Source organism: Dryobates pubescens, chromosome 44, assembly GCF_014839835.1.
Source record: "Dryobates pubescens isolate bDryPub1 chromosome 44, bDryPub1.pri, whole genome shotgun sequence".
In the NCBI taxonomy this organism is placed as follows: domain Eukaryota; kingdom Metazoa; phylum Chordata; class Aves; order Piciformes; family Picidae; genus Dryobates; species Dryobates pubescens.
Genome location: NC_071655.1, coordinates 91,194 through 118,748, shown reverse-complemented (window position 1 = coordinate 118,748; position 27,555 = coordinate 91,194). Strand labels below are relative to the sequence as shown.

The 27,555-nt window shown below is 49.6% G+C and overlaps 1 protein-coding gene across 1 annotated transcript in view; it reads left to right on the top strand.

The window, feature by feature from the left end:
• Nucleotides 1-27,555, top strand: part of ANKHD1 (ankyrin repeat and KH domain containing 1) — a 96,572-nt gene that overhangs the window by 54,796 nt on the left and 14,221 nt on the right. Inside the window, exons 12-27 of the mRNA XM_054177713.1 lie at nucleotides 204-291; nucleotides 844-971; nucleotides 1,122-1,265; nucleotides 2,059-2,161; nucleotides 11,199-11,942; nucleotides 18,026-18,171; nucleotides 18,324-18,435; nucleotides 19,249-19,394; nucleotides 20,797-20,939; nucleotides 21,694-21,907; nucleotides 23,087-23,262; nucleotides 23,881-24,043; nucleotides 24,427-24,522; nucleotides 24,818-24,934; nucleotides 26,408-26,582; nucleotides 26,928-27,381. Coding sequence (XP_054033688.1) covers nucleotides 204-291; nucleotides 844-971; nucleotides 1,122-1,265; nucleotides 2,059-2,161; nucleotides 11,199-11,942; nucleotides 18,026-18,171; nucleotides 18,324-18,435; nucleotides 19,249-19,394; nucleotides 20,797-20,939; nucleotides 21,694-21,907; nucleotides 23,087-23,262; nucleotides 23,881-24,043; nucleotides 24,427-24,522; nucleotides 24,818-24,934; nucleotides 26,408-26,582; nucleotides 26,928-27,381 — 3,149 coding nt within the window. The remainder of the gene's footprint in view (nucleotides 1-203; nucleotides 292-843; nucleotides 972-1,121; nucleotides 1,266-2,058; nucleotides 2,162-11,198; nucleotides 11,943-18,025; nucleotides 18,172-18,323; nucleotides 18,436-19,248; nucleotides 19,395-20,796; nucleotides 20,940-21,693; nucleotides 21,908-23,086; nucleotides 23,263-23,880; nucleotides 24,044-24,426; nucleotides 24,523-24,817; nucleotides 24,935-26,407; nucleotides 26,583-26,927; nucleotides 27,382-27,555) is intronic.

Sequence of the window (27,555 nt, the reverse complement as noted above, 5' to 3'; positions counted from 1 at the left end):
TCAGACCAAAGGATGTGGTCTTAGTGCTTTTTGATGCTGTGATTCTGTGTTGAAGGTCATTGATTACGGTCAGCTTGTATTGATTGCAGTCAGCTTGTAAGATAGATCTTCTGCTGAGACAAGAAACTGCTCCCACCAAAAGCTGAAACAATGGTAGAATTGTTGTGTCCATGCATACACCTGCTGTCTCTTCTTTCCAACAGGAGCATGAATCTGAAGGTGGCAGAACGCCGCTCATGAAGGCTGCACGGGCTGGCCACTTATGCACTGTGCAATTCCTTATTAGCAAAGGTAAAACAGCAGTTTGAAAAGCAAAGACAAGACCCAGTCTGTGTGTGTGCCCAGTCTGTGTGTGTGCCCAGCCTGTGTGTGTGCCCAGTCTGTGTGTGTGTAATCTGGTTGTGTGTGCATGTGTCAAACTGTCCAGGGCTCTTTAACTTAGTTTGTGATGCAGTGAGTCACAAAATACTCTGCTAGTCACTCCTTTGAGATGAATAAATAGCTTTGAGGTGCAGCAAAGATGTTCAGTTTCTGAAGAGAAGCAGCCCTGGGGTGCCCTGCACCATGGAGAGGGACTCAGAAGTGCTTAGAATGAAATTGTCCAAGCTGTGGTCTGTATACCCTGAGCATTTCCTCTCTTTACTGCTGCTGTGCTTTACAAGGTGAGGATGATGGGGTGTAGAAGCCAGTGGTTGTTCCAAATCCTTTGCTTTCTACCTGGAAGTGCAATGGATTAGGAAGAGTAGAAGGGGGAAAGCTCATCTCGGCTCCAGAGAAGATGTGCTTAGCCTTGATGCTGGGAGGAATTTCCTGGTGTTTAATTCTGAGGTCTTCTCTTCCTAGGTGCCAACGTGAACAGGGCTACAGCTAATAACGACCACACGGTGGTGTCGCTGGCCTGTGCGGGAGGCCACCTGGCGGTCGTTGAGCTGCTCCTGGCTCACGGAGCGGATCCCACTCACAGGCTCAAGGTACTGACTGACGCCAGGCGTTGGCTTGGGCGCTGAGCTGATTGCATGGGGCAGCAGAGGGCCGCTTTGCAGTGGTCTGGTGCATGTCTTATATGCTGCACCAGGGAGAAGAATTAATCTGCTGGCTTTTTGTTTCCCAAACTCTCTCAGGATGGCTCAACCATGCTCATCGAAGCCGCCAAGGGAGGCCACACAAACGTTGTCTCCTACTTGCTGGACTACCCCAACAACGTCCTCTCGGTTCCGGCCGCGGACTTGGCGCAGCTCACGCCTCCGTCTCAGGATCAGTCTCAGGTGAGGCAGGAGCAGGTCTTGGCAAAGCAGCACTTTCTCAGGAGTTTACACTCCTGGCAGTGTGAGCAGAGACAGTGGAATTGCAAAAAGGCTGCAGTGGTGGTCTGCAGGGTCCTGGGGAATGCTGAGCTTTATTCCCTCTGCTTCTCCTCATAGCCCAGGGGCTCCAGGCCCTTCTCCAGCCTTGCTGCCCTGCTCTGGACAGGCTCCAGCCCCTCAGTGTGCTTCCTGTAGTGAGGGCCCAGAGCTGTACACAGCACTCAAAGTGTGGCCTCCCCAGTGCTAAGCATAGGGGGATGGTCACCTCCTGTCCCTGCTGCCCACCCTGGTTCTGATTGAAGCCAGGATGCCATTGGCTTTCCTGGCCACCTGGGCACTGGCAACCAACACCCTCACATCCCTCTCCCTGTTGCAGCTTTCCACCCATACATCCCCAGGTCTGTAGCTCACCACGGCATGGTTGTGACCCAGGTGCAGGACTTGGTCCTTGGCCTTGTTGATCTTCATCCAGTGAGCCTTGGCCCATGGCTCTCACCTGTCCAGATCCCTCTGTAAAGCTTCCCTCCCCTGCAGCAGATGGTCACAGCCACCCAGTTTGGTGCCAAACTTACTGAGGGTGCCTCAATACCTTCACCCAGGTCATTGGTAAAGACATTGAAGAGGCCAAGTGATGGAGGTCTCTTGTAGAAATGTCTTTGTAGTAACACTTCAGGATCTGATCCATTGCAGCGGGTTTGGGTTTGTTGTGTGCTGCGGGTTCCTTGCTGTTGCCTGACTCTGGCTGTGTTTTCAGGTCCCCCGTGTGCCAGTACATACACTTGCTATGGTTGTACCTCCCCAGGAGCCAGACAGGACTCCTCAAGAGAACTCTCCACCTCTCTTGGGCGTGGTGAAAGGTCAGTATGTAGCCACTCAGAGAACAGATGGAAACTGCTGGGCTGGGGAGAACCTTATTAGAGGTTATGTATAGGGTAGTCCACTCTATCAAGTCTTGGACACCTCCAATGAAGTATAACTCAAAGCTGGTTTGTGTAGTGCTTAGGCTTTCCTTGCTTCCCTGTGTTCTGCAGTACAGAATGCAGGTAGATGCTGGTCACTCAACACCTTATGATGCTGTTCTGGTTTGTCAGAACTCTGCTGAAGAAAATCATTGTTAGCTGCCATAGTGCAGAACTGATAACAGTCATGAAGAAAATCTGGATGTGGTGTCAACTTCTCAATATTCTTCCTGGGTCACCTAGAACAGTTGCAACTCTTTTCCATGCACTTGCAGTACCAGCTTCTTCATGCTTCCACACTGGCAATACAAACACACTGACACTGTAAAATGCCATTGCAGGTCTGCTTAGAGAAGATTTTTTTTTCTTGTAATAGTTCTCTTGCAAGTGAAAAAGGAAGGGGTTTTGCTTTGAGCATGGTTGAACTGACTGGTTACAACTATTTGTGGCTGCTAAATGGCAGAGGTAGAAGTTTGCTGCCAGCAGTGCATCCTGTAACAAATTCTTGTGTCTGCAAAGTCACCTCAGGAAGAGAAGCAGATTCTCAGCTGAAAAGTTACAACCTGCAGCTCCTGATGATGCACAGTTTTGGACAGGGCTATCAAGCACCACAGTCTCCTAAGCTCTGTTAGCTACCTTTACTTAGCTCCTTCATTCTGAGAGTGCTCAGTGCTTCCTGGGGCACAAATGAAGAGAGACAAAACTCGTGTACTCAGGGGTGCTGAAGTCTGCAGCCCTGCCTTCCTCTGTGCATGTGTGCCATGTGTGACTTCTCAAATGCAGCTCCTCTTCTCCTAGGATGTGCAAGACTTGAAACTTTGGAGGTCATAAGTCAAATGAACAGAATGTCCAGCTTCTGCTTCAAGTAAAACAGCTGAGCCTGTACCTGTGCCCCTGCAGCTCAGCAGCTGCTGGGATTGCCAAGTGGGTGGGTGCTGTGAAGGCACATTGTGGGGTGCATGGGAGTCACTGAGAGATGAGCTGATCCTGAGTCAGAAGACAGCAGTGACAAGCTTAGTCTCCTGTTGTTTAATCAATGATTGTCATTCAAGGAGTGGCTGTCATTGAAGAACCCCCTCATGGCAGGTGGCAGTGCATACTCTGGGCATGTTTTTAGCAGTGCCACAGTGTTGGACCTGGCACAGATCTAGTTGCTCTCAGTGTTTCAGGACATGCTTCGTGTTTGTAAGCAGAACTAATCTGTGATGCATTGCAGGAGATGGAGCAATCCAAAATGTGTCACTGGGCTGATGAAACATTGCTGAAAACGGTGTGCAGAGCTCTTCTCTCTTAGATCTGTAGGGCAGAAGTGGTCTCTGTGATGATGATGATGATGTGATCATCATAGTGGTGGCACTCCCCTGCTTCTGGGCTGGGTTTCACCACCTCTGCTGGAGCTTCCATTCTGAATGTGTTGTGCACACAGAGCTTTAATGTGCAGGGCTTTCCTTGTGAGACTTCTTGGAGACAGGGGACAGAAGAGGGCAGTCAGCACTTCCATGGATGAGGGGCCACACACTCTGGTGTTCCTCTGTGGCAGAACTGTTTATCCTGGGGAAGACCAATCTGTGGCCCCATGAGTTGTGTAAACTGTTAAGGAAGGAAGGCAAGGAGCAGCTGGCCTTAAGCTTAGCCAAAATGGTCTGGGGGTTAAGGAGCTGTATTAGTTTGGCAAGAAGTGGGATAGCAGCAACTTGGTTGCTGATGAATTCTTGATGAGTACAGCACCAGAAGGAGCTTGGGTGTTACTGCTGTCATTTGGACAGGCTGGGAGGCTTCTCAAGAGGAGTTTATGGCCTGGTTTTGAATGACTCTGGCTCTTCAGCAGAGCAGGAAGGAAGATCAAGCAGTTGCCATTTGAATAGTTCTTTTTGCAAATCATTTCATATCAGTGCTTAGGCACTGGAAAGAGAAACGTTGGAGAGCTGACAGTGAGTCCAGAAAGCCTCAGGTAAAGGTGATCTGCAAAGGTGGTAATTGGCTGAATTAAAATGAGATCAGAGAAGAGAAAGACTGACTTGGTTGGGACTAAGCAGATCTCCACTCTTAGGTGCTTAGGAAGGATTGGGTTTAGTGCACTGCATCTAGCAGGTTCCGTGTCAAAGGGAAATCCCAGTGAAGTTTAGCTTTGTGTTTTCATGGCAGGGGCAGGTCAAAGGTGGTCCTGTGGGGTTTCATCAGGAGATCTGCAGGTGCTGCTGTTGGTAATGGTGCCCAGCTTGTGAAGGCAGCTCCTGCTTTCTGGGAGTGGGGGTTGGTTCTGCAGAGTGTGCCTGGGGAGCCTGCAGCCTGAACCCACATCTGTGGAGCCTTGCTGGGAAGCAGCAGCGTGGTGAGGAGCAGGGTTGTTTCACTACTGGAAGTACTTGGAAGCATGCAAGGTGGTCTTTAAACACACCAGCACTTGAGGCAGCTGCTTCTGGAGCTGAAGAATCAGTTAACTTGCAGATTTCCCTCCAGGTTTCTTTTGTGTCATAGCTGATCTAGAACTGGGCTTAAAACCTCCTCTGCTGTTGGTTCCACATGAGCAGTGCCTTGCCCTCTTCCTCGTTTGGGTGCATGGGCCAGGAGGCTGTGGTGGCTGCCAGGAGAGCTGCCTGCATCTGCCTCTGACTCCTTCAGTACGAGTTGTGGAATCTGCTGGTTCTTAAACTTAGGCATTTGGTACCTGGCACCCCCTGTGCTAACCTAACAGTCCAATGGCTTGGAGAAAGGGGACAGACAAACTCCAGGTAGCCTTTAATAGCTGCACATTGAGTAAATCCTTTTGGCTCCACTGTCAGGCTGAGCAGTTGCAGGCAGGCAGAGCTCTCCTACGCTGTGTGACTTAGGGGCCAGGTTAGCAGCAGAACTAAAGATGTTCTCAGTAGAAATGATGTTCCCACTGAGGAGAAGGCATGAAAAAGGCAAAAGGAGAGTCCTCTTTTTCCCTTCTGACCCCTTTCATACTCCTGTGCTACACAGCTCAGCATCCTGTTTGCTATCTCCTGTGCTTCAACATCATCTGATGAACTCCTGCTGTCTCCTCTGTGTGTTCAGCCTGGGTCAGCAGCTGCCCCAGCTGCCTGGGATGTGTTGTGAAGCACAAGCCTTGTGGCTTTCTGACTTCACTGATGCTTTCTTGGTAGAGGCAGCAGACCTGTTACTCTTCTCTGCAGTGCAGAGAGAAGGTTTGCAGACAGGACATGTAGATCCCCAAGAGCATGAGTGTGTAAGAGTCTTCTCAGTGGTCTTTGAAACTTTCCTGCTTGGAAGCTTGAGTCACCTGCTTGCCACTGACTAATGGAATTGCATCTTAGCAGTTGTCCAGTCAGGTAGCCACCAGAGGAACCTTGGGAAGACACAGATTGGGAAGTTACTGGGATTTGTGAATGTCAGAGTTGGGTCTGGCTGGGTTTCAGCCCTGTGACTGTTGCCTGCTGGGTGCCACTGCCCCTGTTCCCTGCACGTTTGCCATAGGGGTGGCTGCAGGAGTGGGAGAGATTGGCAGAAGTGCTGCACGGTGCACAGGAGGAAATGCAGACTTGTCACTCAGTGCCCCACAGGTCATCCTGTGCTTGAAGAGTTCTCTGTGTGTCAAAGAGAGTGTGGCAGGTCAAGCTCCCCGGGCTAGGGAGGTGGGCTGGGGGTTTTGGGCCCAGGCAATACAGTACTGTGCTGTGTGCATAAAGCTGTGCACAGGGGGTGCCCAGTCCCCACCTTCTCAGAGCTGCACTTCTTACCAACTGGATTTCCTGCAGCTGAGCACGGAATTCCCATGAAAGTTCAATACTGAGCTCATCTTACTCCTGTTGATGAGAGTGGTGTATTTTAGCTGCAGACTGCAAATCTCACTCAGCATTTCTGATTACAATCTGATGTGTCAAGAAGCCCTGAAGTCCAAGAAGAGTGGACAAGCAATTCTGTTAATAAAGCAAAGGTCTTGGGCTGGGTTTGTGCTTCCTAACATCTGCCTGTTGTCATATGAGGAGCAGCCTGAATCTAGTCTGGTTGGCTTTGTGGGGTGGAGGTTTTGGAGGGGTGGTGTTGCTTTGGGGTTTGGTTTCGGGGCAGGGGGGGGTGTTGCAGTTTTGGTTTGGGGGTTTGTGGTGGTTGTTCAAGGGGTTTTGTTTGTTTTGAAGTTCTAGGTAGAATTTGACAGACTCTTCCTTACCAGGACAAATGGAGACTCATAAAGATTCCTGTACTCAGCTCCAGCAGAGAAGATGCCTTTGAACCATGTTTTGTAATTGAACTGTTGCCATTTGGGTCCCTTTTTTTTTGTTCTCCCTGTTTAACAGCTCTAGACATTAGGGAGCTGTCAAGTCCCAAAATGTTGATTTCATCAAAAGTGAAGTGCAACAGAACTGCTTTGGGGGGCCTGAGGTGAGAGCCCCCTCAGCCAAGATGCGAGCTGTGTTTACAAACATCCTCAAGAGCATCCTGGATTGTCAAACCAAGCCTTTGGCCTTGCTCATTCCTGTTGATGAAGATGTGCAGGGCAGTGTGGAGGGGACAGAGCCAGGCTCTGCTCAGGGATGTCCAGTGCCAGGACAAGGGGCAGCAGGGGCAAGCTGGAGCAGAGGAGGTGCTGTGGAAAAACTTTGTCACTGTGAGGGTGCTGGAGCCCTGGAGCAGGCTGCCCAGAGGCTGTGGAGTCTCCTCCTCTGGAAACATTCAAAACCAGCCTGGATGTGTTCCTGGGTGACCCTGCTCTGGCAGGGGGGGTTGGACTTGATGATCTCTGCAGGTCCCTTCCCACCCCTACCACTCTGTGATTCTGAGATTCATCAGTTGGTACTTCTAGGGCAAGCTCTGAGGCAGACTTTACATAAGAAATTTCTTCTCTCTTCTTGATTCTCAGACATTTCCTTGAAGTAAGTATCTCAAGTCTCCAGACTTGCAGGGGACAGCAGAGGTACCTGTCTGGGGTACAGCTGGGAAGTGCAAGGCTGCCATTTGGGTGTTGGCAAGTGCAGACAGCAGATCTGGTGAGAGTGGCATTGGGGGCAATAAGCTAGTTTTAAGGAGGTTTATTTTGGGTTGCTAGCAGCTCAGCTGTGCTGCTTGATTGGTTGTGCAAGGGTGTAACAGTTGTTTCTCCTTTGGGAGAAGAAGACATCCTATAGATTACAAGTCCTGGCTAGAAGAGAATCATAAGCACTTGGAATGAAATCCATCAGCCTTACCCATAGGCAGTAACCCTAGGAGGAGTGAGTGTGTTGTAAGCAACTCTAAAGGAGAAGATTTTAATGGCTTAGGAGACCCAGCTGAGGACTGTAAAGAAGGAGGTTGTTTTTCCAAACTCTTGCTCAGTGTCTAGGACCTTGAAGGTTGCAAGCAGCTAGAAGGCATTGAAAGCTGGGGATGGTGTCCTGCCTGCATGCTGTTGGGTGCTTAAGTGACAAGCAGTGCTGCCTGGGAGAGACTCCTCTGGATGGATGGACTCCTGCAGCTAAGGTTCTCACGAGGTGACCTGCAGTGTAAGGGAGGAATGCAGGAGGTTTCCACAGGAAACACTTCCCTCTTATTTCCTGCAGAGAAGTCAGAGAAACTGATGGGAAGTGTTTGTCTTGCACCTTGATACCCAAGTGGAACAAAGTGAGAGACTTGCATGGCTGAGTTGAGACCTGCTGGTCAAGCTAGAAGGCAAGAAGGAACTGCAGAGGCAGTGGAAGCACTGCCTGAGCATGTGGGGATGGGGTCATGAAGGCCAAGATGTGACTGAAACCAAACAGGCAAAGGATGCAGAGCATAGCAAGCAGGGCTCCAAGAGGTGTGTCAGGTAGAAAAGGTAGGGGGAAAGAAAGCAGGTTTCCATGCTGAGCAAGGATGGCAAGCTGGTAACAATGGACAAGCTGAGGGTGAGATGGTTTTTACCTCAGTCTTCACTGGCAACACCTCCCTAATCAATGGACTGCAATACAGGGGCCTGGAGGGCAAAATCTTTCCCACTGTAAAAGATCAGGTTTGTGATCTGCACATTTGCACAGAGCTGCCTGAGGAAGCTGAGTATACAGAAGCCTGCAGGACCCCAACAGATGCCCCCCAGAGTCTGAGGGGACCAGCTGATGGAGTTGCCAAGCCACTCTCCATGCTGCTTGGAAAGCCCTGGCAGTCAGGTGAAGTCCCTGCAGACTGGAAGAAGAGAAACATCCCAGCCATTGTTAAGAAGGGCAGAAAGGAGAGCCCAGGAACTACCAACCTGCCAGCCTCACCTCTGTACCTGGGCAGATCGTGGAACAGATCCTCTTAGAAGCTCTGAGAAGGCACTGGGAGGACCGGGAGGTGACTGGGGCCAGCCAGCATGGCTTCACCAAGGACATGTTCTGCCTGACCAACCTGGTGGCTTTCTGCAGTGGAGTGACCACAGCAGTGGACAAGGGAAGGGCAGCAGATGTCATCTCTCTGGACTTGTGCAAGGCCTTTGGCACAGCCCCTCCTGCACCCTTCTCTCTAAGCTGGAGAGGCAGGCCTGAGGGATGGAGAAGTGGGCCTGTGTGAACCTTGTGAGGCTCAGCAAAGCCAAGTGCAAGGTCCTGTGCCTGGGTTGGGGCAGTCCTCAGTATCTACAGTCTGGGGGCTGGTATGATTGAGAGCAGCCCTGTGGAGAAGGACTTGAGGAGACCAGTGGATGAAAAACTGGACATGAATGGCCAGTGTGCAATCACAGCCCAGGTGCCAACCAGCAGCAGGGGCAGGGAGGGGATTCTGCCCCTCTGCTTCACTCTGCTGAGAGTTCCCCTGCAGTGCTGGGGCAGCTCTGGAGTCCTCAGCCCAGCACAGACAGGGATGTGTTGGAGCAGGGCCAGAGGAGGCCACAGCAATGCTGGCAGGGCTGGAAGCCCTCTGTTGTGAGGCCAAGCTGAGAGAGTTTGGGTTGTTCAGCCTGGAGAAGGCTGAGAGACCTTCTGGTGGCATTTCAGTGCTTCAAGAGCTGAGCAGAAAGATGGGGACAGACTCTTTCCCAGGGCCTGTTGTGACAGCATAAGTGGGGATAGTTTGAAACTCACAGAGGGAAATTAAGAGTGGAGAGAAGGGAGAAACATTTGACAGTGAGGGTGGTGAGACCCTGGCACAGAGATGTGGGGTATGCTCCATTTCTGGAACCATTCCAAGCTGGGTTGTTTGGGGCTCAGTACACTGCAGAGCCAAGCCACAGGCTTGAGCCAAGTGCCCACCAGCCACCACAAACAAGGCATGGAGACAAATTCTGTATGGGGGCTCACGGTTCAGGGCCCAAATAACAGCAGTGCTTGGAGTAGTTCCTCATCTGGAACTGCTGAGCTGCTCAGTACAGGTGGGTGCAGAGGTTCCTGGAGGCTGTCCAGCAGTGTTTGAGATCCTGGGCTTAAGTTGTTTGTTGTTTCCCTTAAGTCTGGATCTGCTCTGCTGTCACTTCAGAGTCTGGTGAAGGCAGTCAGCATTGTCTCCTTTCTGTTTGAGTGTGCCTGCTCTCTTTGTAGAAGAAAATTCTCTTTCAAGGGACAATTCTGACCTGTGTTTGCCTTTTCAGTTGGCTCTTCCAGGAGGGATTCATTTCCACGTGAGGTCTGTGTGACTTCTCTTTATGTAGCAATGCAGCAAGGTCACCTGAGAGTTGTTTCTTGGGTGAAGGATGGCACAGGGGCATGCATCTGTGTTAGGAAACCGAGTCTTTGTAAAGCTGGTGACTGATCTGGGGCTTGGTTCTTGCACCCAGATGTTCACTTGACTGTGTGATGTTCAGGTAGCTTTATTAAGCCATGGTTCAAAACCAACCTAATTCCCCTTTTAATGGGTGACTGGAGGAGTCTCCTTTGTCAAGGTTTGGGTTTGGGGGGTTCCCTTGGGCTGTTGTGGTTTGGGGGTGGCTCTTTTTGCTTGGGTGGGGGTTTTGAGCTGTTTGGTGTAGCAAAATGAGCAAGTTAAAGTTCCTGACACTGAAGTAATAATGAAAATTTCAGCACTTCATAGAGTCCTACCAGCAAGATTTGCCAGGAGGGGTCAGGGGTGGCTGTGGGAAAGCAGCCTCAGGGTGCTGAGAGGCAGTGAGCGCTCAGCAGCGCTGCCCTGCCTTGGTGTCCTCGCCAGGTGCCTATCCAAGGTTGGTTTAAAGTCATCTGAGTGAGTGGAGCTGTGGGAGCTGTGAGAGGGGGACAAGCAGCCTGCTAATTTTGACTCAGACCTTTTTTAAAAGGTGCTAAAGTTCCAAAGTCTCTGAGGGTTGCACTCTCAGGATTCTCTTAGTCCTGCACAGCTGGCAGGCTGCAGCAGCTGGGGAAGCAGTGGTGTGGTTAGGACTCTGCTCTAGCTGTCGTCTTCTCTCAAGTGCAGGCTGCTGTGGCTCTGCTTGCAGCCCTGCTGTTGCAAGTTAGCCTCTGGAAAACACTCTGATTGCTCTGCACCTCAGAACAGCTTTGGGAACTCGGTGAATGACTTAAACTCCCTTGCTCTGCTTGCTGATTTCACTTTCCAGATGCACTCTCAGGCGTGTCAGAAACCAGAAAGCTTCCTTATTTCTTAGGGTTAAAATGGCTGTTTGCAAAGGGAGGAGAGGATCAACCCTGACAGTTCCAGCTCTGTGCTTTGTCCTTTCTTGCCTTGCCATCAGGAGAGCAGGGTTCACCCTTCTGTGCTTTGCCAGATGTGCAGTTCCTGGTTGCAAAGAGTTTTTTTGTTTGGTTGTGTTGGGGTTTTTGTTTGGTTCTTTGTTTTGCCTTTTGGTTTTTGGTTTGGGTTTTGGTTTGGTTTTGGTTGGTTGGTTTGGGGATTTGTTCTCTTTTGTTTTGGTTGGGGGTTTTGGTTTGGTGGGGTTTTGGGTTTGGTTTTTTTTGTGTTGTTGCTTTCTTAATTATTGGTTTGGTTTTGTTGTTGTTTTTAATGTTGCTTCTTTTCTTTTTCCTGTTGGTGGGTGAGAGGGAGGTTTGGGGTATCTGCAGCATGGCATTTTTTCAAACATTTTTCATGTGCTTAGGTGCATCCAAGCAGAAGTCAAGTTCCCTGCAGGTAGCAGATAAGGACCTACTGCCACCTTTTCACCCATACCAGCCTTTGGAATGCATAGTAGAAGAGACTGAAGGCAAGCTGAATGAACTTGGACAGAGAATTAGTGCCATTGAAAAAGCACAGCTTAAATCATTGGAATTAATCCAAGGTGAACCTTTAAATAAAGATAAGATTGAAGAACTTAAAAAGAACAGAGAAGAACAAGTACAGAAGAAGAAGAAAATATTGAAGGAGCTGCAGAAGGTGGAAAGGCAGTTGCAGATGAAAACCCAGCAGCAGTTTACCAAAGAATATTTGGAGACCAAAGGTCAGACAGACACACCACTGTCCCTGCAGCAGCAGTGCCCACTTCCAGGGGTCTTCCCAGAAGTGGAAGCTGATAAGGGTCTGCCAGAGGATAACTTTTCAGGGTTACCTCAGGTTGACACAATCTTGTCTAAAGATGATGAGCACCACCAGTCTCCAGCACCTGCTGAACAAATAGATTTTGTGCCCATCCAGCCTTTGCCAGCACCGCAATGTCATTTCTCTGGTAACTTAGGTTATAATGGGACAGAGTCTCTTGAACTTCAGAAAGCATTAGGGAATCAGCAGCATGTAGGACAGCAGCAGCAGCTTGCTGGGCAGGGGCTCTTAGTTCAAGAAGCAGACGGATTAATGGTGGCCACTCCAGCCCAGACGCTTACCGACACTCTTGATGACCTAATCGCAGGTGGGTTAAGCACTATGCCTGTTTTTGCCTTGATTTGTGTGCTCAGTTTCCCCTTCTCTCCTTCCCTCAACAACATCTTGGGCTTTTCCAGTTTGGGAATACTTGCATAAGCATAAAGTTCCTGATCGGTGCTATTAATCCTAACAGTGACTCCCAATTCTAACCTCAGACCTGAAAACAGCTTGTTACCAAAGGCAAAGCTTCCTGTACTGGAGACCTGGTTTAGCCCTTTTGGCCTCATCTTTTCCTGTGCTTCTTGCAAAAGCCTTCTCATGAGTGATTCATGGGGCCCATTAGGAAACCTGAAAGTGTGACAGTTTGATGCCTTCTGTAGAATTTTCTGTGCAGGCTTCGGCCTCAGTGACACTCTTCAGTGTAGAAGCCATCTCCAGCAAAAACCAAACTGTTGTCACTGGTATGGACCAGTGTGTCCCTCTGCTGCTCAAGGTGTTGCTGTGCTTAAACACCACCTGAAATCAGCACCTAACTGCTTCGCTCTGTAATGGCTCCTGTTGTCAGAGCACCCTCTCAACACTGGTTGCTGTACAGGAGCATCTGCTTGTTAGCTCTGACGTGGCAAAAATGTGTCCTGTGGCCTGGATGAGAAGCAAGAGTCCAAACATCCTCCTGTTGGTTGGGAAGGGTGTGAAGAGGAGTGGAAATTCCCACCCATCAGGTTGTGTGACTCCCCCTGTGCAGCAAGAGCTGTTGCTGTGGTTGGCTCTTGCATGGGTTTGCAGCTGGAGGTATGTAGGACGTAGCCAGTGGGTTTGGTCTGTAGTTTGTTGGGGTTTAATTCAGTGCTTTTCAGCTTCTTTTTTTTGCACCTGTGTGCATCCCTCAGCCCTTTTCTTCCTGTCTTCCCTCTCCTCCTTCCCTTTGTAGTCACTGCCCTGTCCTTTTCAGTTCATCTTAAGGTTGTAGGAAGCACAGGAATAGCTTTTTGGCCAGTCATGCCTGTGAACTCAGAGTGGTGACTGCAGCAGGCTCATGAATGTGGGGTCTAACCTCCCATGAAAACCACAGGCATAGTGCAGTGTGTGGTACCAGCTCCCTTCAGCTGTCCAGGGCAGTTGAGCTCTTCTGTTAGAGACCACAGGTCCAAGTGCCTCCTTTTCTGGCTGCCCTGCCTCCTTCCCTCCCCCATTCTCCCTTGCTCTTCAGAGTATGCAGCCAACATTAAAGCAGAAATGCAGATTGATTATTCTTGGGGTTTTATTGCTCAGGGTTTATTAGTGGGTTGGGCAAGGGGAAGAACTTGCAGGATTAATGCAAACCTACTCAACAAGGGCTTAGTCCCTGGAGTGGTTCCTCTTGTGAGGATTGAACAGGACCAGCACCTGACCCTGTACACCCTTCCATTGCTAGCAGCTGCATCTTGCATCCACAATGGTCACTGCACCCAAATGAACAGTTGCTGCACTCTCAGAATCATTCAGGTTGGAAAAGATCCTTGGGATCAAGTCCAACCATTGATCCTCCTCCACAAAGTTCACCCCAAAACCCTGTCTGGAAGCACCAAGAGCTGTTTGCAAACTGCTGGCAAACGACCAGGAGAACCTTTTCAAAATAACCTTGGACAGGCTTTGGTTTATTGCCTTGAAACTGCCACCTGCCTCTGCTGGACCATTAAAGGTGTGTCTTGCCATGGTGCCAGTGAGGCATCTCCCTTGGTCACAGGTGCCACTGGTGAGTGGCAGGGTTTGGGAGAGGCAGGAATATGTTTTTTTGCTGCTCAGAGTTCCAGCTGGTATTGGGTCTGCTTCAGAAGAGCAAAAAGCAGCTGTTAGGCTCAGTCAGCATTTTCCCTTCTGCTCCTGCTGCCCTTAGCAGTGGCCATGTGAGAGGCACCTCAGCTGAGCCTGCTGGTGAGGGAGAGCTTGCATGTCGACAGAGCTTCACTAACTCAGTGGTGGCAGTGCACATAGATGGAGCATTTCTCTTGCCAGCCTGCTGGCATCCTTTGTTAGCAGCTAGCTGTTGAGATGGTCAATGTCAGGGTGCAAAGTGAGCAGTCAGTCCCTGGTAGATGTGTCCCTTCTGTCATAAAACTCTGCAGGAGTAACCTTTGGGAAGCCAAGGGAAGCATACAGATGGGGCAGCTCTTTGCACTCCAGCATGTCTTGGTTGTAATGGAGTTGATCTGGGTGTGCTGAAGCACAGCTCCTGCAGTGAATCCTGCCTTTGAAGGTGACTTACCACAGTCCCAGTTTCAACTGGGTTTGCAAACGAGATGCAGGCATTGTGCAGTTCAGAGTGGGAAGGCAAGGAACTGTTTTGCATCCTCTCTTCCAACAGCAGAGGACACTTTGGATCTCATTTCCATTACTCAGATTTGGTTTCTGGAAGCATCTTGTCTGGGATAGTTGGGGTTCCAGTATGCATTTACTGTAGGATGTTTCTCAGTTGGCACTACCTGAGCTGAGCCTCAGGGTATTCAGGATGAGGAACTTCCTTCTGTTGCTGGGTTTTGTGCATAGCTGGAATGTTTTTCTTCCTGTGTCTGCTGCTCAGCTTGTGTTTCTAGTCAGGAGGTGACATCTCTCTGTGCCTCTGACTCTCCTGCAAGCCATGTTTTGAGACACTTTTGTTACCTGTTCCTGGGCTCTGAAATCCTGGTGGTGTGTGATTGTGCAGGGGTTTGAAGTAATGGTTTGGAAGGTCTGAAGTGACATCTGAGTCACTGTGTTCAGGGTTGCTCTTTGGACTAAAGCTGGTTGTTGGGAACATCTGGAGCTGAGAACCGGTGGCCCAGATACAGTGCCCAAGGTGCAAAAGCCTTCGTGCTACTGAAGCTTCATGCACAGGCTGCAAGACTGCATGATCATGCAGTAGGAGTGTGTACTGGTCCTGAAAAGCCATGGGAAGAGGGAGTGAAATCCACATCCAGTGCTGCTGCCCGGCCGTGCTCACGGCGTGACAGCAGTGAGGCAGATTCCGTTTCAGACTGCAGCTGCAATCTCCTCTAGAGATGCTTGCTCCACGTTCTGCCAGTGCCTCCAGACTTGTGCTTGGGTAGCATACCGAGCCCTGGCTGCCTTTGGTTTTACTCCTGTTCCCTGTGATATTTTTCCATGTCCTTGAGGAATCACCTTCAGTCTCTCAGTCACTCAGAGACAGTCCCTTTGGGCAGCTGCAGTGGCGGGAGCCTGGGCTTCCTCTGTGCTTCTACACCTTTTGATGTAATACAACTCTTCTGAGTTCCAAGGCCTGTGGGAACATCCAAAAGCTATGCCACACAACAAGGATTTCAGGAATGTGAGGTCCACCTTTTGAAAATTGAGTTTTGTTGGATTTAGTTGTTTTTCATCAGCGAGAAGCCAGAGCACCTCTTCAGCAGGAAGCAGCCTGAGGGCTGGAAAGTTTGCCTCCCAGTTTGCCCAGAGGATGAAAGCTGCACATTCTTCTGGTCTGTTACAGCCCTGAGGTGCTGAAGGTGATCATCCTCCCCCAGCTGATTTTATGCCCTCCAGCCAGCCTTTCCCCTTGTGGATTTGGGCAGTGCCAGTGCTGCTCTGCTCTGCACTGAGCTGCAGTGCTTCGCTGGTCCTGCGTGAAGTGAGCTGAAAGCCTGGAGTGGGTGTGGTGGCATTGCCTCAGGGAGGTGGCACATGAGCTTCTGGCAGTGCCAGTGTGAGCTGCTGAAGACTGGCAAGACATCCTCGGCTTCCTTGGGGCCAATGTCAGATTGATGAAGCCATCCATGAGGGCACAGTCTGGCTCCTCCTGGTAGAGGGAGGCAGAAGCAGAGGTGGCTCTCGCCTTGTGTCCCATTGGCAGGACAATCTCCTCTGCCTGCAGGGGATTCCCAAGAGGAGCAGCTGTCCTGTTCCCTGTAATTGAGATTTATAATCCATCACTGGATCTGGGGAAATAGGAGTTAATGCCAGTTTCATGCAGATGTGTGTGAAGGGATGGTGGAAGCACTGCTGCAAGGTCATCTTGTAGTTAAGAATCTGTGTGTTAGACTGAGCTGAATCAGCCCTGTGAAACTGGAGGGAGAGGCTCTCGGATGCTGTGCTCCACAGAGTGTGAGGCTGCATTGGGCCAGCTTGCCAGATACACCAAGCCAACAAAAAAAACACCTTCAGGATGTTCTTTAAAGTGTCTGTAGACTCAGTAGTTAGAGGGGTGATGAACCAGTGGATGTTGGAAGACTATTTGATGTTAGATTTTGGTTTAAACAAGAGTTTGGGGGATCAGTGCAGGGTTTCTCTGCCTTTCTCCTGCCCTCTCTGTGCTCCCTCACGCTGACATGGTTGTTCCTCTGAGTTTTAAGTGCTCAGCACACACTCATGTGGCTCAAGCATGTGAAGGTAACCTGAAGTATGCATCAAATACCTTGGACCTTTTATTCATGGCTGTGAAATGTAGAGAACTGTGGAACCTGTAACAGCAGTAAATAGGTTACATTGAAGACCTTTAAACTGGCTCAAATTGAGCCCCTCTGTGCCCCTCTGCTTTGTGTATATAGCAGATGTCTAGAGCTGCAGGGTCTGAGAGTGCTGAGCCAGTGTCTTTCAGGAGGCTATAACAGATACAGATATAAAATTGATGTAATAGAAGATGTATCTATCTAAAAGATACAATAGAAGATATGTAATTGATATACTAGCAGTCCTTCACAGGGTCATTGGGTGCCTTGTATTTTGGAAGGAGTAATCCTTAGAAATCCAGTCAGTGTCTTGCACTTCAGTGCAGTGAGGAGGAGGGCAGTAACTGTGTTGCATTAATTGATGCTCATCTGCTGCTCTCAGTGGTGCTCCACGGTGTGCAGAGGAAGTGTGCCCCTTCTGATCTGAAACCTTTCATCCAAACCTGGGTTGCTCATGAGGGTGGCAGCTCTGAACTCAGGTGTGAGGCTTTCTTGCTGCACTCTGGCAGCCAAACCCTAATGCTGGTTTCCCTGCATGCCAGAGAGGATACTTACAGAATACACTTGGGAAGTTTCACCTTCTGGAATTTCAGTGACAACCATCCTGCCATGTTTCCAGACCCCAGCTGAAGTGACCCCTGTATACTTGTCATGCACACACAGGCCTACAGGCTGGCTGAGTGGTGCTGGTGATCAATGGTGAGGATTTTGGTAAGGCTCTTCCCTCTGAGGAACTCCTGCTGTGCAATTTGTCCGTGGAATTGGGAAGGTTGAGGTGGGAAAGGTGTAAAAATCTCTCTCAAAGGCATTGCAGGTTGGACTTCATCCTTCAGCCTCCTGAAGTGCTTGAAACAATCAGGCAACAGCAAAATGCTGCTGCTTGTTTCTTGCTTTCAGTGGTTAGTGGTTTTAATCAGCATCCCAGGAAGGCTGCAAAAGTACTGTGTGGTTTGAAATCATCCAAACCAGGGCTTCCATCCTCTGCACAGTGCAGAAGAGTCACAACCCAGCAGTGACAAGGCTTGTCAGAGGCAGTTGCCATATTTGCACTCACTGTAGGTAAAGTGCATTTGAAGCCAGTCCATTCTTTCAAGCTCTAGATCTGCAGGATGAAATCTCTTACAGGCTGTGAGTCAGTAAGGAGGAGTTCTAGGAAGCACAGATAACATTCAGCTTGCTTATTTTTGTTGACTGTCCCCTCCTGTCTGCTTCCCTTCTGCCCTTCCTGGGTTGTTTTGACTCTGAGACCTGATCAGTGGTGTGTGCTGCCACGGGTCAGCCTCCATTGGAAGCCCTCTCTGGAGCCTAGGTGTGCACTAGCCTTTAGGTGAAGGACTTGTGAATTCCTGGTGATGAGGTTTGTGCTTTGCCTTCTTCGACCTAGCACACGACAGAGCTCTGATGGTGAAGGTTACTGTTTGAGAGTGGTAGCCAATAATCTTCGTAGTTCATGCTCAATATGCACACAGACTAATGCACACAATTCTTTCCAACTTAACACAGTTTGGAGGCAATGCTCACAGTGTTTAACTGCCAGGCAGCTGCTTTGTGCAAGGCTCCAGCTTGCGTGGTCTAAGGACACTTGATTTCGTTGTTCCCCCCTCCTGCTGTTTGGATGTTAGACTGTTGCAGTTTGACAGGGCTAAATCTTTTTCACTATGAAGTGCCTTTGCTAAGAGCAGATGAATAATGCTGTGTTCCTTTTCAGCTGTGAACAGCAGAGTGCCCAGCGGCTCCACCAGCTCCTTGCACACAGCCGAGTCCCCTGCGTCTGAGCCCTGCTCACAGGCAGCCTGCAATGTGCCCTCGCAGTCGATGCTCCCCATGTACCCTTCGGTTGACATCGATGCGCATGTGAGTCCTGGCCAGGGGCTTGCAGGGGGTGTGTTTGCTCTTGAGTTCTAAAAGGCAGATAAAATTGATCCTGTACTGTCTGAAATGTGCTAAGCTTCTCTTAAAGTATCTTTAATTTCTGACTGTGTTTCTTCTCCTTCCCACCTGTGAAGACCGAAAGCAATCACGACACGGCTCTGACCCTGGCGTGTGCGGGGGGTCACGAAGAACTGGTGTCAGTGCTGATAGCACGTGGGGCCAACATTGAACACAGAGACAAGAAGGGTAAGCTAAAGCCAGGGCACGGTTTGACCATCAACTGCAACTTGAAATAGCACATTGCCAATTGGGGTGTGGGATTTTTTTGCTTCACAAAATCACTGAAGTTTGCAAAAACGCAGAGTTTCCTTCCTGCACTTCATGCACAAGTCCTGGCCATGTGAAGGCAGGGACTCTGGCTGTCTTCTGGCTGTGCAAGGAAAGGCTTCTGAGTGGTGTCTTAAGTGGGTTTGTGAAATGTGAAGTGCTTTTGTCCCTATGATTGACCTCCTACAAAAGACCTTAGCATATTCGTCAGCAGCTAGTCAGTATCAAACCTTGGCTGGCAAAGCTAGCAGGGAGCAGTTGTCAGGTTGTGATTCGTGTTGTGCCCAATAATAGAGGCAGCAAAATCTCAGCTCTTTTAGAGCAGAGGAAAAAACCCACCCTGCCACTCCTTGGAGCTGGCATAAATCACTGCAGGTAAGCAACGTGCCTAGTGCTGATGTGCTCACTTGATGGAGCTGTGTTAAACAGGAATGGAGAGCTGTGACCTCTCTTAGAGAGGGCAGTTGGTCAGAACTTAACCCAAACTGCTGAGTGAAATCTTGGCAGAGCTTGGTTTTGAAGAGCCTTCCATTATATCTGGCTGGAGTTAGAGCCTTGATGTGTCAGGGTTAGAAAGGTTCTGAGCTGGTGGCTCACCCATCCCAGGAGACCTCCAGTTGGAGGAAGACATGTCTGATCAAGAGATGTCATTGGCCATTAACCCTTTGGTCTATTTCCTCTCCTGAATGCTTCTGAGATTCTCCAGGGTTTAACAGAAGCTCTTGTTCCCAGGGTTCACTCCTCTGATTCTGGCTGCAACTGCTGGGCACGTTGGTGTGGTGGAGATTCTGCTGGACAAAGGTGGAGATATCGAGGCGCAGTCCGAGCGCACAAAGGATACTCCGCTCTCGCTGGCATGCTCCGGTGGGCGCCAAGAGGTACAGACACGTTTGGCCTCGAGGACAGCCCCCCTCAGAGTTGGGGGTTAGAGACAGGTTTTTGTGCAGGGGGGTTTGTTGTCTTTGGTTGTTTTATGGTGTGATAAATCATCCTTTTTCTGGAAGGTTTTTAACCCCTCTAAGTGTAGCTAATTGCAGAGTTTTTCTGCTTCCCAGAGGAAATGGAATCGACTCTTTCCTTTCTTGGCTGTCCCACTTTTCTCAGTTAATGGCTGTTAGAACTTGTGGTCATTCTTCTTTTGAGAGTTGAAGATATGAGCTCTGGTGAGGGAGGTCAAGGTGTTTAATGCCCTCACCAGATGCTTCCCTCGTGCATCCTCCCCACTCAACACTGAAGCAGCCACTGCCGGCAGGGATCGGCAAGAGCTGGAATTCTGTGTGGGCAGCACAGTTTCAGTGGTGCTGTGCAGGGCTGGTGAGCAGAGGTGCAGTGCAGGGCACTTTCCACTGGGCTCCCAAAGACCTTTCAGTTTTCTGTCAGCTGCTGCCTGGTTTTAAAAAGTGTTTTGGTTTGGTTTTTGTCCAACTGAGGTTTGTTAAATCCTTCCAACTTGTAGTCATGGGCATGCTGGCTTAGAAGCTGGCATGGAGATGGGGAAGGGCCCTGTGCCAGTTAGGGGAGGGGTAAGTTTTGGAACTTGTAGGGATTAAAACAGTTGGACAAAATTGGAAAGCTGCTACTCTGACTTTGGAATTGCAGATCTTTAGCAGGGGAAATGCTGCTCTCCTTATGCCAGAAATCTTCCTCTTCTCTTTCTGGCTTAGTGACTTGTGAAGGGAGCCTCTTTTTCTGCCTCATTTGAAAACCACCTAGCCTGTCTGGGTAGATTAAATGAGGCCCCCTGAGGTACAGTATGTCCCCAGCAACATTTGTTTCCCCCCTTTTCTGTCTCTAGTGTAGCTTCTGATAGGGGAGGGAAGTCCCTGCTGGTGCTTGTTTCCTTCATGTCAGTCTGATGCATTCTTCCCGTGGGCGCTTTTGGAGAGGCCATTGAACAGAGATGGGCAAAGGTGGCTCAAGGGTCATTCAGTGTAAAGTTGGGAGTTTCTGAAAGGGATGAGGGCTTAGAGCTCTTGTTTGCAAACTTAAGATGCAGAGGAAGAGCTCACATCAAAGCCTTGCATTTTGATGAGGTAAAATAATCCTCCTGCACCGCTACAAGCCATGCAGGCTAACAGATGTGCTCCTGGCTTGCTGCGTGTGTACAGTGTGTATGGAAAGTGAAGCAAAGGAGGATAGAGGGTTTCCTTTACTCTCTTCTCTATTAGTTGTGGAAACTGGTAGCAGGCTGGAAGGTCTGAAGACATGATAATATCATTTTCCCTTCTGGATAACAGCAAAGGCCCTGTGTCTCTCTTACTGTGTGTGCTGTGTTCTCAGGTGGTTGATCTGCTGTTGGCCCGGGGAGCTAACAAAGAGCATAGGAATGTGTCTGATTACACACCACTGAGCCTTGCTGCATCTGGTGGCTATGTCAATATCATCAAGATTCTTCTCAATGCTGGGGCAGAAATTAATTCAAGGTAATGTGCTATGTACACCAGATGAACTGCAGTGTGGCACAGACACTCCATTGCTGGCTATGTACTGAGGCACAGGTTGGAATCTCTGGTGCTTTCAGACCTCCTGGCAGTGTTCTGCACTGGTGTTACCCTTTCTGTTCCTGTTAATTTCATGCTTTGAAGTGGCTTTCACTGTCAAGAGCTTCATCTTTCTTATACCAAAAATCCTTAAAATATTGTTACAGCCTGCAAACCTCTCCCTTCCCTTGCCCTTCTCTGCCATTCTGGGATCTAGCAGTGAAATCAAGCAGAGGAATCAGCCAAAGTGTTCACAACAGCTCTGTTTGAAGATACCTTTTGCAGGAAGAGGAACACACTTGCACAGCTCTCTCTTAAGCCTCCTCTGTTCATTTCAAGAATGCTTACATACATTCTGACACCAGAGAAAGTCTAAACTGTGCTAGGAGCATGCTGCTTCTGAATGGCTCAGGTGCAGCCTTAGTTTTCAGTGTATGTAGCTTGTGTTGTGCAGTCATCTGAACTGAGCAGAGCAGAAATGCATTGCCCTTGTTCAGGATCTGCAGTTGTTCACTGCCTGTGGTCACTCTGGTTTCTCCCAACTGGTAACTGCTGGGGTTTCAGGTCATTGTCCGTATTTGTGTGTTGTGTGTACCTCTCTGGCTTAAAGGAAAGCCTTTTGTCCCTCCTGGATGCACTTGGGGTTCCCAGGGTGCTGCTCAGGCTCTGGGCACTGCAGCTGTCTCTGTCCCTGCAGGACTGGCAGCAAGCTGGGGATCTCCCCTCTGATGCTGGCCGCCATGAACGGCCACGTGCCTGCCGTGAAGCTGCTGCTGGACATGGGCTCCGACATCAACGCCCAGATCGAGACCAACCGCAACACAGCCCTCACCCTGGCCTGCTTCCAGGGCCGGGCAGAGGTGGTCAGCCTGCTCCTGGACAGGAAGGCCAACGTTGAGCACAGGGCAAAGGTAAGTCTGGGAGTTGCCTTTCCTTACTGCTGACTTCAAGAGGCTCATTCCTCTGAGTCGTCAAGTCTCTTCAGGTTGCCCTCTCAGGGCTCAGAGGACTTATCAAATGTTCTGAAATACTCTTTCTCTCTTTTTTGGGGGGGAGGAGGGGTTGTGCAAAGCCTGGCTGATGCTCTGAGGTCCTAATGAAACAGATCAACTCTTGTTCTGTAGTGATAAACCTCTCAGGTTTAAGCTTGACATGATATTTGTTCACTCGAAAGTGAAGACACTTCAGTGAAGTCTAGCAGGTGGAGAGCTTAGAGAGGAGTTGCTTGGAGACTTCATCTCTGCCACAGAAGTGGTGCACTCAGACTGTGTGAAGATTTTACCTTGCTGTGGAACCCATGGCTTCAGTACTGTGACTTTCTGTGCCTCTGAAATACTCCACAGGTCCCATCCTTTGGTACTCTGGGACAGCTTTGTGTCTCCTGCCATAAAGCAAGCTTAAAGCTTGTGTAGACAGCCAGACTGATTTCCCCAGCACAAAGGAATTTTTGGTAACTTCTAAGGCTGCTGAAATAATTGCTGTGTCTGTCTACCCTGCCTGCTTCTGGAGTGACTGTGGCTGGAGAAAAGGGGATATGGATAAAAGCCAGCTCTCAAATGGTCAGTTGGGCATGTAGCAGCTGGTGTAAGTTCATTTAACACTCTAGCCTGGCATCTTAATTGGGCCCAGATGAGTCTCAGTGCTAAGGGAGGCTAGGGAAGAGCTACACAGTCAGCTTGGAGCCTTTCTGTAGAAGCACCTGTTGTGTCTTCCTTCAGATCTGTTCTAACCCCTATTCTAGAGATCCTGTTGTAAACTTTGTTTTTTGCTGTTGAGACAGGTATCTGGTGGTAGTCACCAGTTCTCCTGGGTTTGTATGAGTCCCAGCTCAAGGGCGTTGGGGTTTTGTTGGGGTTGTGGTGGTGTTGGTGGTGTTAGTTCTGTGGAGTGTTTTGGTGTTTGTTGTGGGGTTGTTTCTTCGTCTGGGTCCTTTTTCCTTCTTCTTTGAGAAGGACTGATTGAAGTTAGGCTCCTAACCTAAATATGAGCAGCTAAATAAACAAACCTGCTTTCCTGGTGTAGGAGCCATGCATGTTGTCTGAAGCATACTGCACACATTTCACACGGTGCACCTCCCTCTCTTGGCACAGACCGGTCTCACGCCTCTGATGGAAGCAGCTTCAGGAGGATATGCAGAAGTTGGAAGGGTTCTCCTTGATAAAGGAGCAGATGTGAATGCTCCACCTGTGCCTTCCTCAAGAGATACAGCTTTAACAATTGCAGCAGATAAGGGCCACTACAAGTTCTGTGAGCTCCTGATTAACCGGTAAGTGTTTCTTCTGCTTTAATCCTTTGCTCTGTAGCTGCATTCTGCTGGGGTCAGGGTGCCCTGCTTCGTGTTGCCTCATGCAGCTGAGAGTGAAAAGGGAATAGTGAGCTTTGGAAACAGGATGTGGCATCTGTTCCCTACTCTCCAGTGTCATCCCAGAGTATCCTGCTACTCCAGTGTTCATTAAGCTAATCAGGCAGCTGGGTCTGGGGTGGGCCAGCAGCATCTGGCTCGGCGGCTCTGTTGGCTGTGCAGTTCCCACCTGAGCAATCCATTGCAATCTGGCAACTCCTGCTGTCAGCTGTGGGACAGAGCCTGGAAGTAGCTCTCAAGCTCTTCAAGCATAGCTCCAAGTGGTGCTAAAATCCCAAGGGACTGCTTTGTCCTGTGAGGAGCTCCCACATGAGTGATGAAGGACCTGTGGTAGCTTCATAGGTACGGTGCAGCAAGGCTCCCTGTAAGGAGCTTTAAATAACCCCGTGGCGCCATGCTGCAACTGAAACTCAGATTTCAAGGACAGAATTTCTCTCTCTAGCCCCTGGATTTCAGCCCTACGCAGCCCCTTGCCCCCTGGTCTCTCCCGGTCTCACCTCCCTTCACCCCATCCTTCCTCAGAGGGGCTCACATCGACGTCCGGAACAAGAAGGGGAACACCCCCCTGTGGCTGGCAGCTAACGGAGGCCACTACGACGTGGTGCAGCTGCTGGTGCAGGCAGGAGCAGATGTGGATGCTGCAGACAACCGGAAAATCACACCCCTCATGTCAGCCTTTCGCAAGGTAGGAGACAGACCTCGCTTGGTGTTTCAGTGCTGGGTGCTTCAAAGCAGAGTTTCGCGTTTGGTCTGAAGCCTGAAGGCTTGTTTTGGATGAACAGAGGAACTGCTGGCAGGTAATGTGCCAGCTGGGAAGGAGATGTCTGTGTGAAGGGTACAGATGATCACATTTGTGAGAGGTAGCAGCCATGCCATGAACCAGGTTAACTTCAGTCTTTCCACTTAGCCCCTGTCCAGAATCTCTTGCTGAGACAGTGACAGCCTTGCTTCCCAAACAGCAGCTTGCCATAAATGTTCTTGCTTATGTGTTGGACTAAGAGATAAAGTTGTGTTTTGATGCTGAGTGTTGACTGTGTGCAAGAGCAAGGATTTTCTTGGCTGTTCTAGGGGCATGTGAAAGTGGTTCAGTTCCTGGTGAAAGAAGTGAACCAGTTCCCTTCAGACATCGAGTGCATGCGCTACATAGCAACCATTACTGACAAGGTGAGTTCAGCCCTGGGGAAAGGCTCTGCCCCTTGTCTCAGTGAGAATACCCACAAGAGTTCCTGAAACACAGGAGGAAATGGGCATGGAGGGGTTGAGTAGGTTTGATTAGGAGGTTTGGGCATGGCTCCTTTTTTAATACAGAGCTTGAATAAAACACCGGCAGAATGTAGAGTCTTCAGCTGGAGCTGTTGGTGTGACAGGGAAGCTGAGCTCAGGTTTGTAGAGCAAGCCTCACTCTGAGGCTTTATTTTGCAGTTCATTGTGGAGGTAGTAAAACAAGTTTGTATTTCAGGACCTGTTGAAAAAGTGCCACCAGTGTGTGGAGACAATTGTGAAAGCTAAAGACCAGCAGGCTGCAGAAGCAAATAAGAATGCAACTATACTGCTGAAGGAGCTGGACCTGGAAAAAGTGAGTAGCAGAGTGCTGTTGTGCTGCTCTCATAGGCTGAGCTTTAGTCTGCTGCTCTTCAAACCCTTCTGCCTCATGCCAGCTTCAAAATGAAAGTGCTGGCTGGAGCAGAGTGTTGTGGGGCTTGAGGTTCAGATTGTAACATGAGAGGATTCCTGTTCCCGTGGCTGCTTTTAGGCTCCATTCTTTGGGTGTTGGATGATAGTGGGACAGGGAGAGATGGGGGAGCAGCTCCTGGCTTTGGTTTTTAGCTCACTGACCTTCTGCTTGCTGCTGCTGCTTTCTGCTGTGCTTTTTCTGCAGGCAGGCTGAGGTGGTCGTGCATTCTGTTAGCTCTTTTATGGTAAACTCTTACCATGTCTCAACTCTTTATCTCAACCCAGAGCTTTTTGTGTTCCTTTCCTTCACTCCTATGTTGTAGGGGAAATGCTCTGTTAAAGTGGCACAGTAGCACAATTATTTGAACTCTGTATTTATTAATCTGTAGGTTCTTGGTGCTTCTTGGGACAGCAGTTCTTGATCTGTGACTGTATGTGCTTTTGTCCTTCTAATACACAAAAACTGAAGCAGATACTGAGGATGTGACAAATCAGAACTGGCTCCAGCCACCACATTCTCCTTTTGGGGAAAGCTTGGGCTTAACAGCAGCTCCCTTGTGTAGCAGCTCTGTTACATTGCCTCAGTGCAGGTGAGGTGTGGAAAAGGGAGCTCTTCAGCCTCATTGGTGCCGTGCCTGATGTGTTCTGGATACTGTGTCAGACCCAGTCCAGAAGCATTTTGTGCACCTCCACTCAGTGTTACAAAGCAGAGCCTACAAGCTGGCTGAGTTGAGCAGGTAGTGGGGAAAATCAGCTTCTCCCTCACTGGTGACACTGAAGTGTCTCAGATGTGACATCTTGAGCACCCTTCATTGGGCTCTCTCGATGGAGACTCTTACAGTTTCTGACAAACTACTTCCAAATTAGTTTCTTTCTCATTTTCCAGGCTGCTGACTTTTTACACACCCATCAGTTCCTGTGCAAGGCTGCAGTATAGCAGAGCTGACTTCCCTGTTTCCATGTATTCAACAGCAGTAATCAGGAAGGGAGCTTTTTTCCTGCAGCATTTCTGGGAGCTGATTTTTAGTCCAAGATGTGAACCTTGCTGCAAGAGCACAAATGAGGTGGTGAAAGGACTGAGCTGATGAGAGCTTTTGCTGGTTTTCCAGGAAAATTCTGGTTTTGTAGTGCTTCAGGTTTGGTGGTGGTTTTATTCTTATCCCTCAGAAGCTTTGGGACCCACAGGTCCTGATGCTCTGTAAGAGGTGTGCCCAGGTTCTGAGTCAGGAACGATTCAGTATCTGACAAAGTCCTCCTTGTCTGTCCTGCCCTCTCCTTTCTCCCTCTGCCCCAGATGTGTAGGGGAGTTCTGAACTCGAAATGCAACTTAGTATGTCTGAAAACTTAACAACAGGGATTCTTTTCCCCTACACAGTCAAGGGAGGAGAGCAGAAAACAAGCTCTTGCAGCTAAAAGGGAGAAAAGAAAGGAAAAGAGGAAGAAGAAGAAAGAGGAACAAAAAAGAAAACAAGAGGAGGATGAAGAAAACAAGCCTAAAGAAACTCTGGAGCTGCAGGAAGATGATGATGATGAAGAAAATGATGATGAAGGTAAAGGACAAGTGTTTCTATGAGCAGTGTGGTTGTGGGGCTGCACTTTTTTAACCACATAGGTAATGGAAGCTGTTTGAAAGCTTCCTTCTCTGGTACTGGGACCTTGTTGCACAGCTCCTGCCCCAGTCCTTTCCTCTGCAGTCAGAAGTTCCTCATGAAACTCCTTTGTTCACTTCCCCCCTCCTTTGTTCCCAAAAGTCTTTCATCCTTGGAGGATTTAGAGCTGAAAGAATTTACAGCAGAGAGTCTGACAGCTCACCAAGGAGCTGTAGAGTCTTCAGTCAGGGCCCTGATGTCTGTGTGCTGTGGGGTTTGATTGTGTCTCAACTGCTTCCCTTTCAGTGGAGCAAGAGGTCCCTATAGAGCCTCCCAGCGCGACTACCACCACTACAATTGGAATTTCTGCCACGTCCACCACCTTCACCACTGCCTTTGGGAAGAAGAGAGCCAATGTTGTGACCACCCCCAGCACAAACAGAAAAAACAAGAAGAACAAAACAAAAGAGACTCCTCAGAACATGCAGATCATCCTGCCAGACCAGCACATATCCCTAGCACAGCAGAAGGCAGATAAAAACAAAATCAACGGGGAGCCCAGGGGCGGCGGCGCCAGTGGGAACAGTGACTCAGATAACCTGGACAGCACAGACTGCAACAGCGAAAGCAGCAGTGGGGGGAAGAGCCAGGAGCTGAACTTCACGATGGACACCAACTCCTCGGAGCGGCGCTACGCCTCCCTGCTCAGCCCCTCTCAGGATGACAAACCCGGCGCCTTGGCCCCGAAGGCTCCAGCCAGGTGAGCCTCCCCTTGCCTCCCTGGCCTTCCACAGGCTCTCTGACTTAAGCTTTACACACGGTGGTGCCTTCCCAAAGTCCTGAGAGACTGAGTTGGCTTTCTTTGCAGAGCTGATTGCTGTTGTCAAGTGTGTAGAAACCAACCTGTTTAAAATTGCACAGCTCAGCTTATTTG